This window comes from Euprymna scolopes, chromosome 45 (genome assembly GCF_053919585.1).
Source record: "Euprymna scolopes isolate OS-2025 chromosome 45, ASM5391958v1, whole genome shotgun sequence".
NCBI classification, from domain to species: domain Eukaryota; kingdom Metazoa; phylum Mollusca; class Cephalopoda; order Sepiida; family Sepiolidae; genus Euprymna; species Euprymna scolopes.
In genome coordinates, this window is record NC_136526.1 from 26,808,306 (window position 1) to 26,825,751 (window position 17,446).

The following is a 17,446-nucleotide window of genomic DNA, read 5'->3' on the forward strand; positions in this document are numbered from 1 at the left end:
AGTGGCGGGAATTTTGTGTTTCAAAAAACAGATTCAACTTGACGTCGAGCAAAGCAGACGCGCGTAATCTCGCTCTATGCCTAATGAACTAAGGCATGGTTCTACCCTATTTATTTCTCCGCTCATTTAAATGCGGATGTTAGCCGGAGGCTAAAATGTTCTACGGATTAGTTACTTCCTTATCATTGCCCGTAAAGGGGCATATTATTTTATGATCATCGATCGCAAAGTGCGTTGATCGTACGACAGTCTGGAAGGATTTCGCGAACCCTCAACCAATTCTACGAGCGGCCGAGTCTACCAGCATCTTCACAAGAAGAAAACTACCTTCGCCTTTCAAGGCATGAACTACAACTACCTTCGCCTTTCTAGGCAAGAACTACCCGCCATTTGGCAGAAGCTAAAGAGGGCACTCTTTTGCAATATGGCACTCTTTTGCAATATGGACTCCTTTTTTACCCTTTTGTAAATAAATTTATTCTTGGATTTAAGGTGAGCCTTTGTTGCTTTTCTAAGTCTCTTTCATTTTGCCATAGGCAAAAAACGAGTAAGAGAATTTCTTACAATCCATAAAGAAAATAAACAACCCACTTTTAAAAGAAAAATTACGAGTTTTTTATATTTTATTCGAAGTTTCGTGTTAGGGGTGTCAAAAATTCCTACAAAAATTCTGATACACACCTGCAAAAAAAGAAATGACTGTCCATAATTTCAATTTTAGTCATTTTAACTCGAAAGGCACCCCTAGTAGATCAACCGGAGTTTTCCCGGAAAATCAGCTCTGTTTCTATTTTTACTCATATCATATTTAATGTTTGTGCAAAATTTCAAAAAAGTCCAAGGCGTAGTTATTGAGAAAAAGTACGAATGAACACAAGGGTGAATTTACTGGTCTACCCTCCTTTTGTCGGGAGACCAAAAACAATATTTAACAAATAAATGTTATCAAAAGTTACTCTTCTACTTGTCTGGAAAATAGTATATAGCGTTACGTGAGGTGGGTGGGGGTGGGGTGGGGGTAAATAGCCACGAATTGACACCTAATATTTGAAATTTCGATAATGGCTTAAAAATAAAACACAATACAGTTTGAAACCGACCCAATAAATGTTACGGCGACATTACTTATAATTATTTAGTAGTAGTAATAGTAGTAGTAGTAGCAGTAGTAGTAAAAACCCCAAAATCTTATCAAAAATAAATCAATTAAAAAAATTGAATCTACCAGAATGCACTTCCTTTCTTCATAAACAATTCAGTAAATTTAATCTTTTAGAAATAGCTCTGAGAAACGAGAAATGGATGAATTTGAAATCTGAGAGTTTGAAATCTGAATTGAATTTAAACTGGCGAATAGATTAGATAACAATGTACTTCAGCAGTTTATTGTCCATTCACAATGAACAAGACCTGAAAGAGGAAAAGACAAAGCAGGTTAGAAGTACGCAGTAATAATCCTCTATCCTCCCCCAAAGTCTTTGCATATGTGTCGATGCTAATGTTTGCACAGTACAGACCAATAAGTCTCCTGTGTGTCATGAGTAAGTTGTTGGAATCCATATTAAATAAAGAAGTAGTCAACCACCTCAACAGGAATAACCTTCTTAGTGACATGCAATATGATTTCCGTTCTGCCAGATCTACAGCAGATGTGCTAACGGTTATATCTCATAGGATTAGCGAATCTCTTGACAAAGGTTTCCTCTCTAGGCCAATTGCTCTGGACATATCAAAGGCCTTCGATAAGGTATGGCATAAGGGACTATTTCACAAGATTTCCAGCTATGGTATAACTGGAAATGTTTTCTCGATCATTAAATCATTTCTCTCCGATAGGCTCATAAGAATAGTGGTTGATGGGCAGAAATCAGAGGCACTCAATATTAATGCTGGAGTCCCTCAGGAGTCCATCCTAGGCCCAACTCTCTTCCTGATGTACATCAATGATCTCCCAAAACACATACTTAAATCATTCGTTGGCATCTATGCTGATGACACGACCATCTATGGCAACACATCAAAGGCCATAAATGACAAAGTTCTCTCAGATACTCTCTCCTCTGATCTTAAGCACATGGTACAATGGGGGAGGAGGTGGCTGGTTACTTTTAATGCATCTAAAACCAAGCTCCTATCTTTACATCATCAACGCTCTGATCCCCATCTGGCATCAATTGAAATGGGTGGCTCTCGTCTAGGAGAAGCTCCATGTTTTGATAAGCTTCTGGGCTTGACCTTTACTCCTGACCTGAAATGGAAGACGTACATCAAGTCTGTTGCCAAGGTCACTGGAAAAATGGTAGGATCCTTCTACCGCTCCAGAAGATATCTCATCTCGCCAGAACTGTGATGAGCCTGTGAGGATATACGCTGCCCGCCTCTGCAGACAGGCCAGCGTCTGTAACTTCAAGAAGACATGCACGTGTGCCCTCGAGGTTGATTTCAGTGACATCATGATTTGGGACATCCTCATTTGTGGACTGGAAGACGAGGACATCCGACTAGATGTCCTCAGCCAGGCAAAACAGCACGTGAGTCTATAGGACATCCTACAATTTGCCGAGACAAAGAGAGCGGCAAGCGCTCCACAAGCTGCTTATCCAAGACTCCTACCTCAGTCACAGCCGCCGCAGCGAGCACGTACAAGCGTCACAACAAACCAAAAAGGCTCGTGACACCACTGAAGGTACCAAGCTTTGTGATTACTGTGGCACCACAGGCCATGGGTGAACCAGGCACGCACACATGCAGAAATGCCCGACATATAATCACACATGCACCAAATGTGGAATACTCCATCACTTTGAGGGTGTATGCCGACACGTCAAAAGTCACCCTCCGCTGGAACAGCACCAACTCCAGATGATGCCACTGCCATCTTTAACACCTTGTGCCAAATCGCCAAGAAGGGACTTCTGCGGCAATCAGTGCCATAAAGCTCAACCACCATATATACAATGAGTTTTGCAATGCATGGGAGCGGTGGCCTTGCATTGATGTGACAGTTAGCACCACCCCATCTGATGCACACACCCTCGGACTCTCGATACTGGAAACCATCCCTTCGCGCACCACCCCCTTCAAAGCCTTGGCTGACACCGGCTGCCAGTCCTGCTTGGCCGGCACAATGCTTCTCTTGAAACTAGGGCTGGAAAAGAGACATTTGCATCCAGTCCACATGAAGATAACTACTGCCAATAATTGTGGGATTGACATCGCAGATGCCAAGATTCTAAGAATCTCTGGGACATCCCCATCCGGAAAAGCCATGGAAATGAGACAGATCGTCTACTTCTCCGATTCAATGGAAAACTGTTCTTGTTGAAGGAAGCATGCATCGCCCTCGGATGATACCAATCAGCTTCCCCACGATCGGTGGGACATCCGAAACCAACAATTCGAATGTCGTCAGACACGACACTGGCGTCAACAACCCTCAGCTCACCCGACATTGCTCTCATACCCACCATGAGAAGCTGGAAACATGGCTCCTAGAGTACTACAAGTCCAGCACCTTCAATGTTTGCGACCACCAACCACTACTGAAAATGGCTGGTCCCCTTATGCGCCTCATGGTCGACCCCAATGCTCAGCCTGTCGCCTGCCACACACCCATACCCGTACCTGTGCACTGGCAAGACAAGATGAAAGCTGGCCTGGACCAGGACGTTCGTCTCGAGGTGATAAAGCCTGTTCCAATCGGCACACCAGTCACCTGGTGCCACAAAATGGTGATCTACCCAAAGAAGTTCGTCAAACCTCGACAGTTGACCTACAACCTCTTAACCGTCATGCCACCAGAGAGACCCACCATACCCAGTCACTCTTCCACCAGGCCAGGATCATACCTCCGCACACTCGCAAAATGGTATCTGACACTTGGAATGGCTATCATAGCATTGCTCTCCACGAGGACGATCGCCCCCTTACCATGTTCCTTACGCCTTGGGGTCATTACCGCATCGCACCGCAGGGCTACATCGCATCTGGGGATGGCTACAGTCATTGCTTTGATGAAATCGTATCCACATCACACAGAAAACCAAATGCGTGGATGACACCCTCATGTGGTCAGACTCGATTGAAGATGCATTCTTCCAAGCGGTAGAATGGCTCCACACCTGTGACAACAATGGCATAATCCTGAACCTGAGCAAATTCGTTTTTGCCAAGACTCATGTGACATTCGCTGGCTTTGAGATCACCACAACCACAGTACGTCCATGTTCCCGGTACCTAGGGGCGATCCAGGACTTCTCTGCTCCTCGCAACATCACAGATGTCCGCAGCTGGTTTGGGCTCATCAATCAAGTGTCCTACGCCTTTGCCTCAGCTGAGCACATGAAGCCATTCCGCACGCTGCTGAAACCTGGCAAGCTGTTCCAATGGACAAACTCACTGAATAAACTTTTTGAGGAGTCCAAAACCAAATCAGTGAAATTCAAAAGCGGGTAGAAATATTTGACAAAACAAAGCCAACCTGCCTTGCGACTGACTGGAACAGGGATGGTATGGGGTTTTGGTTCTTCCAGAAGCACTGTGATTGCTCATCCCCCAGGCTGTTCTGCTGCAGAACGGACTGGAAAATCACACTGGTTGGTAGTCGTTTCACATCGGGGGCAGAATCCCGCTACACCCTAGTAGAGGGAGAGGCGCTTGCCGTAGTCGACGCTCTGAACAAATGTCGACACTTTGTGCTGGGATGTTCCGACCTGATCATCACAGTGGACCACAAGCCCCTCCTCAAGATATTCACCAACCACTCTCATGACAACGTCCCAAACCCAAGGCTGTGCAATCTGAAGGAAAGATCGCTCCACTATCGATTCAAGATGGTACATATCCCAGGTGCTCGCCATGCCGCAGCTGACGGCCTATCTAGACACCCTGTCAGCAAGGCAACCTAACTCACGCTCCCTGATGATGTGGATGACACAGCCCCAGTAACATTTCAGCAGGGCCGAGTCGACTGCTCGCTACCATACCTGCCACATGACATCCTGGCCACAATTCCCACCCAAACCAAGACACTTTGGACTCCAGTATCTGCTCCTAGGCAGCTATCCCCAATGTCAAAGTGATGAAATTGATCACGTGGGATGATGTTCGTGTCGCCACATCCAGCAATGCATCCATGATCAGGCTTACAGAAGCCATCCACCAGGCTTCCCCGATCACCCAACAGATCTCCGTGATGACATCCGACTCCACCATCAATTCCAAGAATACCTCTCCGAGTTCGATGGGGTATGCCTTTACAAGGACTGAATCATCATCCCGCCAACTCTCCGCGAACAGGTGCTCCAGATGCTGCACTCTTCTCACCAGGGTGTAACCACCATGTGCTCACGTGCAGTCATCATTCTTCTGGCCAGGAATGACCCCCCCGCTATCACTGAAATGCGCTCTCGCTGCTCTCCATGTAATCGGATGTCTCTGTCGAACCCAAGCCAACCACCAACTCCTCCGGCTCTACCCAAATACCCGTTCCAGTGTACCGCCGCTGACTACTTCACATTCCGTGGAAAACACTACGTTGTCGTCGTTGACAGGTACAGCAACTGGCCGATAGTTGAACAGGCGGTCAATGGTTCCAAGGGACTCATTTCAGCACTACGTCGCATCTTTGTAACATATGGTATCAGTGATGAAATAACATCAGACGGAGGACCTGAGTTCACTGCTCACGACACACGTGATTTCCTTTACAATTGGGGCGTTCGCCACCGGATTTCATCTGTCGCATTCCCGCACAGCAACTGCCGCGCAGAAATAGGAGTGAAGAATGTCAAACGACTTCTCACGGACAGCACTGACATTGACAGTTCCCTCAACACAGATGCATTCCAGTGAGCCATGCTTATATACAGCAACAGTCCAGACTGTGATAACTTGCTCTCTCCGGCTATGTGTGTATTTGGAAGGCCAGTCCAGGATTTCATACCCATACACCCCGGAAAGTACCAACCACACAGCACCTGGCGTGAAACTCTGGCATCAAGAGAGGAAGCCCTCCGCAACCGCCACATGCGCATCTCTGAGTGGCTCACAGAACACATTCGTCCCCTGCCACCGCTAGTCGTTGGTGACTGTGTGAGGAACCAGAACCAAACGGGACCTAACCCCAAAAAACAGGACAAAACTGGCATTGTCGTGGAGGACTGACAATTCAACCAATATGTTGTTTGCATCGACGGCTCTGGCCGCGTTACACTGTGAAACCGGAAATTCCTGTGGAAATACATACCAGTGATTGAACGCTACCCGGAACAACGCCTGCGTTCCACAGCTCCAGCAGTGCAGCCGAACAGCCACAGCCAAACCAACCAACACCACTCACTAACACACTTTCCGAGCCTCCCGAGCAAAAGGAACACCTAACAGATACCACTGTCATGCCTCCCAACCCTGACCCAGCATTTGTTTTATGTATTTCCAGGTGCTCTAGGCATTGGTCCAATAAAGAACATTGACTAAAGAGTTGAAGCTCATTTAAAAACAGTCTATTCTGCCGTGACACAGTACAAAATAGATTTCGTGGCCTAGTGGGTGATGCCTTTTTCTCTTCCCTGCAACCTCTCCCCCACAGGAGAGACGTTGCGAGCCTGTCTTTGTTTTATTGTTACTACCATGGTAGGTGCTAGTCTGAACTCCAATCTTTCACAATAAACACCCGCCTAGCTGAAACCACCATCAAAAATTTTCCCCACTCCTTATCTGTGCCAAAATCAAAATGTAGATTCCATGAAAAAAGCTTCTTTCTTAGAAGTGCATGCCTGTGGAACTCTGTTCCGGTTGCCTGTTTCCCACCTGGATGTCTTCAAGTCCAATGTAACCAAATTCCTGATGAACTGCCCCTTAAGTAAGACACTTTATCAAATCTCCAATACTAACGTACTGTACACACAATAATCCTTATCCCCAAGTTGCTTCTGGCCCTTGATAAGTGGTGACTACCCTATAAAAAAAAAAAAAAAGAGTAAAGGGGAAACATTATGTTGAGTCGACCTGATCAAGAGGTGACTCAGGAATACTGTGAGTTTTCAAGTGTTAGAATGTAGTCCTTGAACCATTTTGGTGTAGTTTTAGTGCACCTGATCTCCTCAGCATGTGTAAACCAAGTTGGGGAGAGGGTCATTGGCTGACTGGAAGGCTCTTTATTCTGAGGTTGGCTTGGCAATACAGGGAAATCATGGCTATCAACAGTTGGTTGAGTAATGTCCGACATTGGTAGCTATGTGGGACTCGTGGTGGTATGTCCGGTGAGATGTATGGGAATAATAGAGGCCTTTGGCTCCGTGACTTTGGATGATGTTGTGGTATCATCAGGTGCAACGGTTGTTGGTGTCCTGGTGGGGGTAACATGGTGAAAAAACTTTAACTGTGACATTTGTATGCAGGAAAATATGGCAAACTATCAAAACAAGATACCAGGCAAGAAGGCCTGAAAATCCTATCACTGGTGCATTGTGACTTGAATGGTCCCATGGAACCGATAGTCAGAGAACATTATAGATATGTGTTGAATTTCGTAGATTCAGGTTTAATAATTGTTTATTTTTTTAAAGAAAAATCTGATACTCTGTTAGCAATTAAAAAATATTTAGCCGACATGGCTCCCTATGGTGAAGTAAAGTATATTTGCTCTGACTGTTTGGAATTTTTTTTTTTTTTTTACACGGTGGTCACCACTTATCAAGGCCCGGAAGCCACTCAGGGATAAGGATTATTGCAAGTACAGTACGTTAGTGTGGAGATTTGATGAAGTGTTTACTTAAGGGGGCAGTTCATTAGGAATTTGTTAACGTTGGACTTGAAGACATCCAAGTTGTAGTCAGGTGGGAAGCAGGCAGATGGAACAGAGTTCTACAGGCGTGCAGTTCTAAGAAAGAAGCTTTGTTCATGGAATCCACATTTTGATTTAGGCACAGATAAAGAGTGGGGGAAATTTTCACAGTGGATTCAGCTAGACGGGTGTTTTTCGTGAAAGATTGGCGAGGGGGGACCAGAGATTGGAGTTCAGACGAGCACCTGCCATGGAAATAACGATAAAACAAGGATAGGCTCGCAACGTCTCTTCTGTGGGAGAGAAGTTGCAGGGTAGAGAAAAGGGCATCCCCCACTAAGCCACGAAGTCTATTTTGTACTATGTCAAGGCAGGATAGGCTGTTTTTAGCAGCTCCTGCCCAGATGTGGCAGCAGTATTCCATCCTTGGACGTACTTGGCTTTTATATAGATAGAGAATTGCATCAGTAGTGAGATATCTTCTGGAGCGGTAGAAGGATCCCACGATCTTTCCAGCGACCTTGGCAACAGACTTGATGTACGTGTTCCATTTCAGATCAGGAGTAAAGGTCAAACCCAGAAGCTTGTCAAAACACGGGGCCTCTCCCAGACGAGAGCCATCCATCCCAATTGATGCCAGATGGGGATCAGAACGTTGATGATGTAAGGATAGGAGTTTGGTGTTAGATGCATTAAAGGTAACCAAAATTCACTAATAAAAACTTTGAACTTTTACCAAGCATGAAAAATCGGCCCCTAAATCGCCACACCAAAACGGGACTGTGGAAAGAGCATGGCAGACACTTTTTGAAATGGCAAGATTTCTACTTATTGAATCAAAACTCCCCAAAAACCTCTGGACGTACGCACATATGGCGGCTGCCTATACATGCAACAAGTGCTTTAACAAAACACTATCTAAAACCCCATATGAAGTTTTCTGTGGTAGAAAACCAAATTTTAGCAGAATTCATGTATTTGGTTCAACTTACTTTGCATATATTGATAAAAAGAGTAAATTGAATATTAAAACCGATAGAGGTATATTTCTTGGATACGATAAAAACAGTACAGCCAATTTAGTATTTTTTCCAGAGAAAAATAAAATAAAAAGAATCCGATGTGTAAAAATTCACAGACACTGTGATAGTATGAACAGAACTTAGTGAACTCTCTAAGGAACAGAGTTTTAAATATAGAATCACTTCCGTTTAGGCGGGTTTTTCAGAAGCATAAAAATTGGAGCTCATATCATGACTTCTTTAACTGCGTCCTTCCTTCCATAAAAATGATAATATTTCACGGTGGCAGCGATGGTTATCTTTGTGATGCCCTACTGAACAGATGAATGTGTTAAAAACATATGAGCAACCTAAAAAAAAAAAAAAGAAAGAGAAACCAGAAAAAAACAATAACAATCCGAACAGTTATATGCTACAAAGTGTGAGTAAAATTTATTTTCATCTTTCAAATGTAAAACTTTGTGAGAAGATAAAAAAAAAAATTAAATTACAATATATATATATAACTGACGCTATGAAATTAAAAAAAAAAAAAAAAATTGGATTTAATATCGTCGGGATCTAAACATTAAAGCAATGGCTACAAATGAGCCGTCTATGTGTTGAACATCCGCAGACCTAACTTAAACATTTAGATTATTTAAGCAGCATTGTAACCTTTATTTCTCGGTCAAAAATATCCCGTTGGAAAAACAGGTTGGCCACATTTTGTTAATGTCGGGAAAAGAAGGCCTTAAAAGGTACAACACTTGGTCATTTGAAAACGAAGGCTGACAGAAATAATCCAGAAATAATTTGGTAAAAATTCGAAGAAAGATTGCAGCCACAATTAAATTTACACATTGCTCATTTTTATCTGCATCAGTAAAAACAATGGCAGTCAGAGAGTTTCGATGACTTTCTAGCTCGATGTAAATTGCAGGCATAAAGTGCAAAAATTCTGGGATATTCAGGAAACAGAGGAACGACTCATCGAGAAGGTCATGTTTGGAATGAAGCACCCAGAACTTCAAAAACAACTTCTAGCAAAGAGTGAAGATCTAACACTGCAGGAAGCTATAAACTGTGGCAGGACACATGAAGCTTCCATAGACCATATGAGACAGCTAACTGAACAAGACGAACGAAAAAAGCAAAAAATAGATGCAGTGCGATGCCAGCATTATAAACGATGAGGAAGCTCCTACCCGAGCGGAAAATGTCTGGCATGGGGTACCATATGTTTAGCTTGTGGACAAAAAAAAATCATTGGGCCAAAGTTTGTACAAGCAAAAAGGAAAACGCAGTAAGGTATGTGCCGACACGCACAACATGGAAAGAAAAAAAAAAAAAAACCCAGGACGTACAGAAGTACAAAAGAACCAGTACAAGCACCAAAACCACAGCAACCAGATGCACTCGGTTAATGCCTCTCAGAGGGAAAATGAAGGGATGCTTAACAAGTTTGAACAAATGTCTTTTGACTCTATCCAAGAACAAAGCAACAATCGAACAGAGATTTTCACAAACTTTGTAATTAAGCTTCCTAACCTCCCGGGCACCCATTTTCTGAAAGCTAAGGTTGATACAGGTGCCGAAGGCAACATACTTCCATTACATACTTTCCGGAAAATGTTCCCACACCTGATAAGTGCAGCAGGACACCTACTCCCCCTGGTGCAACAAAAGATGAACCAACTGTTTTAACAGCATATAATGGTTCTCACATTACACAGCATGGATCCATTAAAATAGTTTGTTCACACGAAGCAAAATGGAAGACACTCAAGTTCTTTGTTGTGACAACAGAAGAGCCTACTATCATAGAGCTACCTTCGACACGAGATCTTAAACTGGTAACTCTACACTGTGCGATCCAGGAAACTCTAGTCTCAATAAGATCAACACAGGATCTGATAAAAATGTACTCAGACCGTTTTGACAATATCGGCAATTTTGAGGGTGAATATCACATTGTCCTGAAACCAGACAACCACCCTGTTATACATGCACAGAGGAAATGTCCCAAGAAATCCAGACCGAGTTGGAGAATATGGTGAAACAAGGCCTTATACAAACAGTAACCGAGCCTACAGAATGGCTCAACAGCTTGGTCTACATGTGTAAAGGCAATGGAAAACTCCGCCTGTGTTTAGATCCGAAAGATTTAAACAAGGCCATCATGAGATGCCATTACAAGACCCCAACAATGGAAGAACTTGCACATAAACTCTCTGGTGCCAAATATTTTTCTAAATTGGATGCGAAAAATGGATATTGGTCTATCAAACTTGATGCAGCCTCACAACTGTTGACTATTTTCAACTCCCCTTTTGGAAGATTTTGTTTCCAATGGATGCCATTTGGTCTGGTGATGAAGAAGACAGACATGATCCTGGAAAAGTGTCCTGGAACTCTAGGGCTGATCGATGATGTCATTGTCTTTGGAGAAATCCAAGGAGAGCATGACAAAAATCCTTCATAACTGAATGAGAATTGCACAGAAGGAAGGACTTGGTTTCAACCGTGGAAAGCATGTTATCAATGAGAAACAAATTCACTTTTTTGGTGCAATTTACGACCAGAATGTTATCCACCCTGATTCCAGCAAGGTAACAGAAATAAAAATGTTACCTAGTCCATTGAACACCACTGACCTGCAGAGGATGCTGGGAATCATCACATATATGGCACCTTTCATTCCACACCTGTCAGATCTCACAGCACCTTTAAGAAATCTCCTAAAAAAGGAGTACCAGTGGACAGAAAATCATCAGAGATCCCTTCAGCAAGACAAGGATCTCATTTGCAAAGATATGCTGCTGTCATACTTTGACCCTTCAAAGCAAACTGTTATCCGGGTCGATGCATCAAGTAGAGGACTTGGTGCCACTCTCCTTCAAGAAGGTAAACCCGTAGCATTTGTACCCAAATCGTATATTGCCCTGGGAAAGATATGGCACTGATGGATGGATTCTCAAGGCTACCAAACAAAAAAGCTAAAGAAGCTATTGACTTGGACCTGAGGGTAGATTTTGTTCAATTTTCAACCCAAAAAACTTGCTCAGTTAAACCAAGCAAGAAACCACACTATATGAATTGAGGGAGATTATTTTAAGAGGTTGGCCCGACACACATTGAAAATGGCATATTATTAAAATCAAACCGAATAATAATACTCAAATCAATGCAACAAGAGGTATTACAGAAAATACATTATGGACACCAGGGGATGGAGAAATGTAAACTCCAAGCAAAAAGTTATGTCTTTGGGGACAACATTAACAAAGGCATAGACAACATGGTACAACAATGTACCATTTGTCAGCAGCACCAAAAAGCGCAGAGTGCTGAACCCTTGGTGTCCTACAATATTCCGGTGAGCCCATGGCAGATAGTGGCCACTGACATTTCACATTGATGGTCTCAACTTTATGCTCATTGTGGACTATTATTCCAAGTTCCCATTTGTGAGATTGCTAAAGGAGTTTTCCAGTCATAAAGTCATCAAACATACAAAGCAAATATTTAGAGAACAAGGAATTCCAGAGAAAGTGATAAGTGAGAATGGTCCACACTTCAGCTCTATTTATTTCAAGCAATTCACAAAGAATGGGGCTTTGAACATTACACATCTTCACCCAGGTTTCCGCAGTCAAATGACTTAACAGAGCACTGTCCAGGTAGTGAAATCTGCACTCAAAAAAGCTGCTTCAAGTGGTCGTGACTTGGACATGGTATTACTATGCCTGTGTTCAATTCCTCTAGATCATGCTATTCCATCACAAGGGGAACTCCTATATCAAAGGAAGCTAGCTGACAACATCCCAGTCAAATGCACCAACCAGAACACTAACAAGGGGAAGATAATGGCGCGACTGTATCAGAGACAAGAAAACCAGAAGATATACCACGGTCAACATGCAAAAGATCTGCCCTGACTGCACATCGGACAACCTGTACATGTGTTAGATAAAGAAGCAGGTGAGTGGTCCGCTGCACTTGTCACAAAAATGGGCCAAGAACCGAGGTCGTATATAGTACAGATCCCTTCCGGAAAAACTCTGCGTCGAAATCGTCAGCACCTTAGAGTAGACTCCACCGGAAGCACATTACGTCCAGAGGTACACTCCACTGAGGTTTCTCAGCAGCCTGCCAGAGACTGCTCATCCAGTATAGAAACAAACAACACACAAAGGCAACAGTCACCTGTTAAACAAATACCCTATGGGGTAACAGACTTATACAACCACACAACCACCAGATGTGGACGTATTATCAGACCCCCAAAAAGAATTAGAGATGAAACAATTACTGATTGACTTTTCTTATTTATCTTTGATTTTGTCTTATCGGTTTATAACTATTTTCATTTTTTTATCTTTTCATCGAATTATTGAAAGAAGGGGGATGTGATAGTATGAACAGTTACCTCCCCTTAGCGAACTCTCTAAGGAACAGAGTTTTAAATATAGAACCACTTCCGTTTAGGCGGGTTTTTCAGAAGAATAAAAACTGCAGCTCACATCATGACTCCTTTAACTGCATCTCATGCGTTGTTGTCCTTCCTTCCATAAAAATGATAATATTTTAGGCACATTTAATTTTAAAGATGAAATCCCGTCATATGAAAAGGATCGGTAATTCTTTTTTGGCATGTCAGCATGCCAGCACACCAAAAAGTATGCCACACGCTAAATTTAATTCCGTGATAAAAACAACTTTCTACAGACCCCCCCCCATTTTTACATTTTTATCTTGCGAATAAACATAAAATTATATATTAAAAACCGCATTTATTATTTTTAAAATTCAACAACGAAGTTGAAGTCAATGTTTTCGATTGTAAAACAAAACTATTTTTTTGATAAATCTGTGTGAATAAAGAATAAAATTGAATAAAGTTTATTTTTACAAGAATGGTTAGACATTTACCTAGCGAATAAGTATAAAAATACATATGAAAAACCGCGTTTATTATTTTATAAAAATTAAAATTATGTACCGGGTATGAAGTTAGCTTCTTTTTTTTTCTTAAACGAAACTGACTTTGAAAAAATTGTGTTTGACGTACTGATGAATTATTTATTATTATTATATATATAAAATGAACTCATTTTTTCCCTATGATTTTGACCTTAATTTCATGCAAATGTAATATGCACAAACTGCAGCACAATATCTGAGATCTGTTATAGGCATATTACCTCTCCACTTCCTCGATAATCGTAGATTCTTATATGTTTTCTGCTGAGAGTTTACTGCCACAATCGGTTAAAATCAATGGAAGTAGTAAAATATTTTCTCTCTAATTAATTCCTCCTTCCCCTGCCACCACTTACACCGTTTCCGGGATCGTTCACAAGGGACAGTTAATGAAGGAACACCGGTTTGGGTGTTCTTTACTTCATAGTTGCTTAAAAAATCTGGAATGGAATTTTAATGTTCCTTTTCGTTCTATGCTTTCTACTAGGTGATGCCATTTTTTTTCGCTTTTTAAAAAATTTTGTTTTGTAGTTGCTTAAAAAAACTGGAATCGAATTTTGAAGTTCCTTTTCGTTCTATGCTTTCTACTGGGTGAAACGCACCATGGAGTTAACTGAATCGAAGGGTTATTTATGCCATTGTTTTTCGCTGTATTTTTTTGTTTTTTGTTTTTCCAAACACGTTCATCATTTTTTTCATTTTTTTTTTGCTTTTTGATTTTCCGATTTCTTTTTAAAGAAGTTTTATGTTTGTTCGCTATTTTTTTTTTGTTTCGGTTTTTCTGATTTTTTTAGGAAGTTTAACATCGTTTTTTTTTTTTTTTAAATATTTAAACAGGGTTATTACTTTGTTTATGTTTTTACTGTACCCCCCCCCCCTTACACACACACCTCCAAACACCCGGGCAACGCCAGGTACCCCCGCCAGTTTTTTTTATAAAGAATAAAATTGAATAAAGTTTATTTTTACAAGAATGTTTTGACATTTACCTAGCGAATAAGCATAAAAATATATATGAAAAACCGCGTTTATTATTTAAAAAAAAAAATATCAAAATTATGCACCAGGTATGAAGTCAGTTTTGTTTAAGAAAAAAAAAAAAAGAAAAAAAAAGAAGCCGGTGCATAATTTTGATTTTTTAATAATAATAAACGCGGTTTTTCATATTTATTTTTATGCTTTTCGCTAGGTAAACGTCTAAACATTCTTGTAAAAATAAACTTTATTCAATTTTATTCTTTAAAAAAATAATTCATCAGTACGCCACACAGAGATTTATCAAAAAAAATTAGTTTTGTTTTACAATCAAAAACATTGACTTCAACTCTGTTGTTCGATTTTAAAAATAATAAACGCGGTTTTTAATATATAATTTTATGTTTATTCGCAAGATAAAAATGTAGAAATAAGGGTTTTTTTTTCTGTAGAAAGCTGTTTTTATGACGGAATTAAATTTAGCGCGTTGCATACTTTTTGGTGAGCTGGCGTGCCAAAAAAGAATTACCCGAAAAGGATGAAATTCTATTTCCTCAAATTTTAAAACAAATGAAGACAATGAAGATGACGTGGACAAGAGTATCCATCATGATCATCATGATCACCATGATCATCATGATCAATATGAGGATGATGATGTTAAAGTCGAAAGATACCCCAAAAGAAATAGAAGACGGCTCAATTTTTTTCTGGTCGACAATATGAAAGATTATCAAATCGACTATTGCTATTCCATGGGAAATATGCCAAAAAGCTTTAACGAAGCAATTAATTCAGAACATTGTGATCAATAGAAATTAGCAATGAAAAACGAAATAGATGCTTTGACAGAAAGTAATACATATTTGGTAGTACCTCTCCCAAAAAATAAACATATCATTTCTACAAGATGGCTATTTACAAAAAAGACTACAGCACCAGGCTTTGAACAGTACGAAGCTAGATTTGTTGCTAAAGGGTACTCTCAGATTTACGGTATAGAATATTTTTCTATGTTTTCACCGACCATAAACTTAACAACAATCAGAATTTTACTGCAAATCGCATCACAATATGACCTAAACATCCATCAAATAAACATAAAAAACGCTTATTTGAATGCCTCAATAGACTGTGAAATTTATATTACCCCTCCTGAAAGAGTGCTTCTAGGTTCTCATTCCACTTGAATTGGGTGGTTGGTTTAAGAAGTTCCCTGAATAGTAAAATGTGATCTGTCATGCTGAAAGCATAAGACATTTGGTTAGTGAGACCAAAACATGAACGAACGTTGGTGATGTTTTTTGGTGTCGGGAAATCCAGAATTGCCTGTAGATACTTCCTACATGGACAGACATCATTCTTGTTGATTGATCTCGAATCCAGCAAATTCAACATTTGTTCTGAGAATAAATTTGTCCGGGTTAAGTGTGACACCATTTCTTCTACAGATGTCAAGCCAGTTTACAGTGTGAAAAAAGCTTTCTGCCAAGTCATCGGCTCATAAGAAAGCATTGTCAACGCACTTCGCCTTGTTTGGTATGTCTGTGACAATCTCATCATAGTGTCATGTATATCTGTCATCGGAAACAATGTAGCTTTGTGGTGCCATCCTGTATCGATATTGACCCCAAGAGAGTGATAAATGTGGTAAAATGGCGATCTTCCTCACAGAGGGATACACTGTGGTAACCGTTCCATGCATCAAGTCTTCTTTTTACCAAATGGCACTGATCGCACTCGAAGGAATGGCGATGATCGCACTCGGAGGAATGGCGATGATCGCACTCGGAGGAATGGCGATGATGTGTGATGCAGTGCACAAGTTGTATAGGCATTTCGGGCTTGAAGATTGACTGCGCATCTTGGTTGTTTTTCCACATCAGGTGACAGGTTCGCCAATTGGTACTAATTCAATGACTCCCAACTGTGCGTCTCTGTCGAGTCCTTTTTTGCCTTCTTCCCACCAATGTATGGGAACTGGTACAAGCATATGATGAGCTACAGGCCCGGCATATATGAGCTTTAGCGATGGGCAGTCTATCATAGGTAATGTTTGATGTTCACATGTGTTGAATATGCTGGCACCATAGAAATCAAGAAGGCACTGTTGAAGCTTCACATGGTTTTCCTTAGTTGCTGTGTATGGGAGTGCTGTTGGTGGTGGAGAACAACGCAATGGGCATCCGCAAGTTGCCCTCTCTGTCTCATCTATGGTGACAGCATTTCGACTGTATGTCATGTGTAGTAGGGAAATCAGGAGCAATCAAACCAAGATCTGCACAAGCTCCGCTGCTTAGGAATAGTTTATCTGACAATGGGGTGATATACGTCATTTGTCTCGTGTCTGACCTGAAAGAGTTAAAGACAGAACGGTTAGAATTACACAATGTTTATTTCTTAAGTCATTTATCTCTTTAAAGTTCTCATCAAATTACAATGTATTAAATATTTAAAGTTTTAGAAGCTACTTAAGTTTAGACACAACCAGAACAGAGAAAAATCAAGTTGGTATATATATATATATATATATATATATATATATATATATATATATATATATACTAGCAGTTCAGCCCAGCTTTGCTTGGGCCCTATGTACTGTTCATAACTTGCCTATATGTGAATACACTTTATATAAGATTTCAAATGTTTAGACCAAAATTTGTCTGAGTAATTTTGTAGAGACTGCAGAGGT

The 17,446-nt window shown here is 41.1% G+C and overlaps 1 protein-coding gene across 3 annotated transcripts in view; it reads right to left on the reverse strand.

Annotated features, from left to right (window-relative positions):
- The window catches only part of LOC145269299 (uncharacterized), a 667,893-nt gene that overhangs the window by 471,525 nt on the left and 178,922 nt on the right, over positions 1-17,446 (reverse strand). For all 3 annotated transcript variants that reach the window (XM_080124992.1, XM_080124993.1, XM_080124994.1), the window contains exon 2: positions 15,899-17,100. Coding sequence is in view for 2 of the 3 variants with exons in the window: in XM_080124993.1 (XP_079981119.1) it covers positions 16,631-16,990 (360 nt within the window). In the remaining variant the exon portion in view is untranslated. The remainder of the gene's footprint in view (positions 1-15,898; positions 17,101-17,446) is intronic.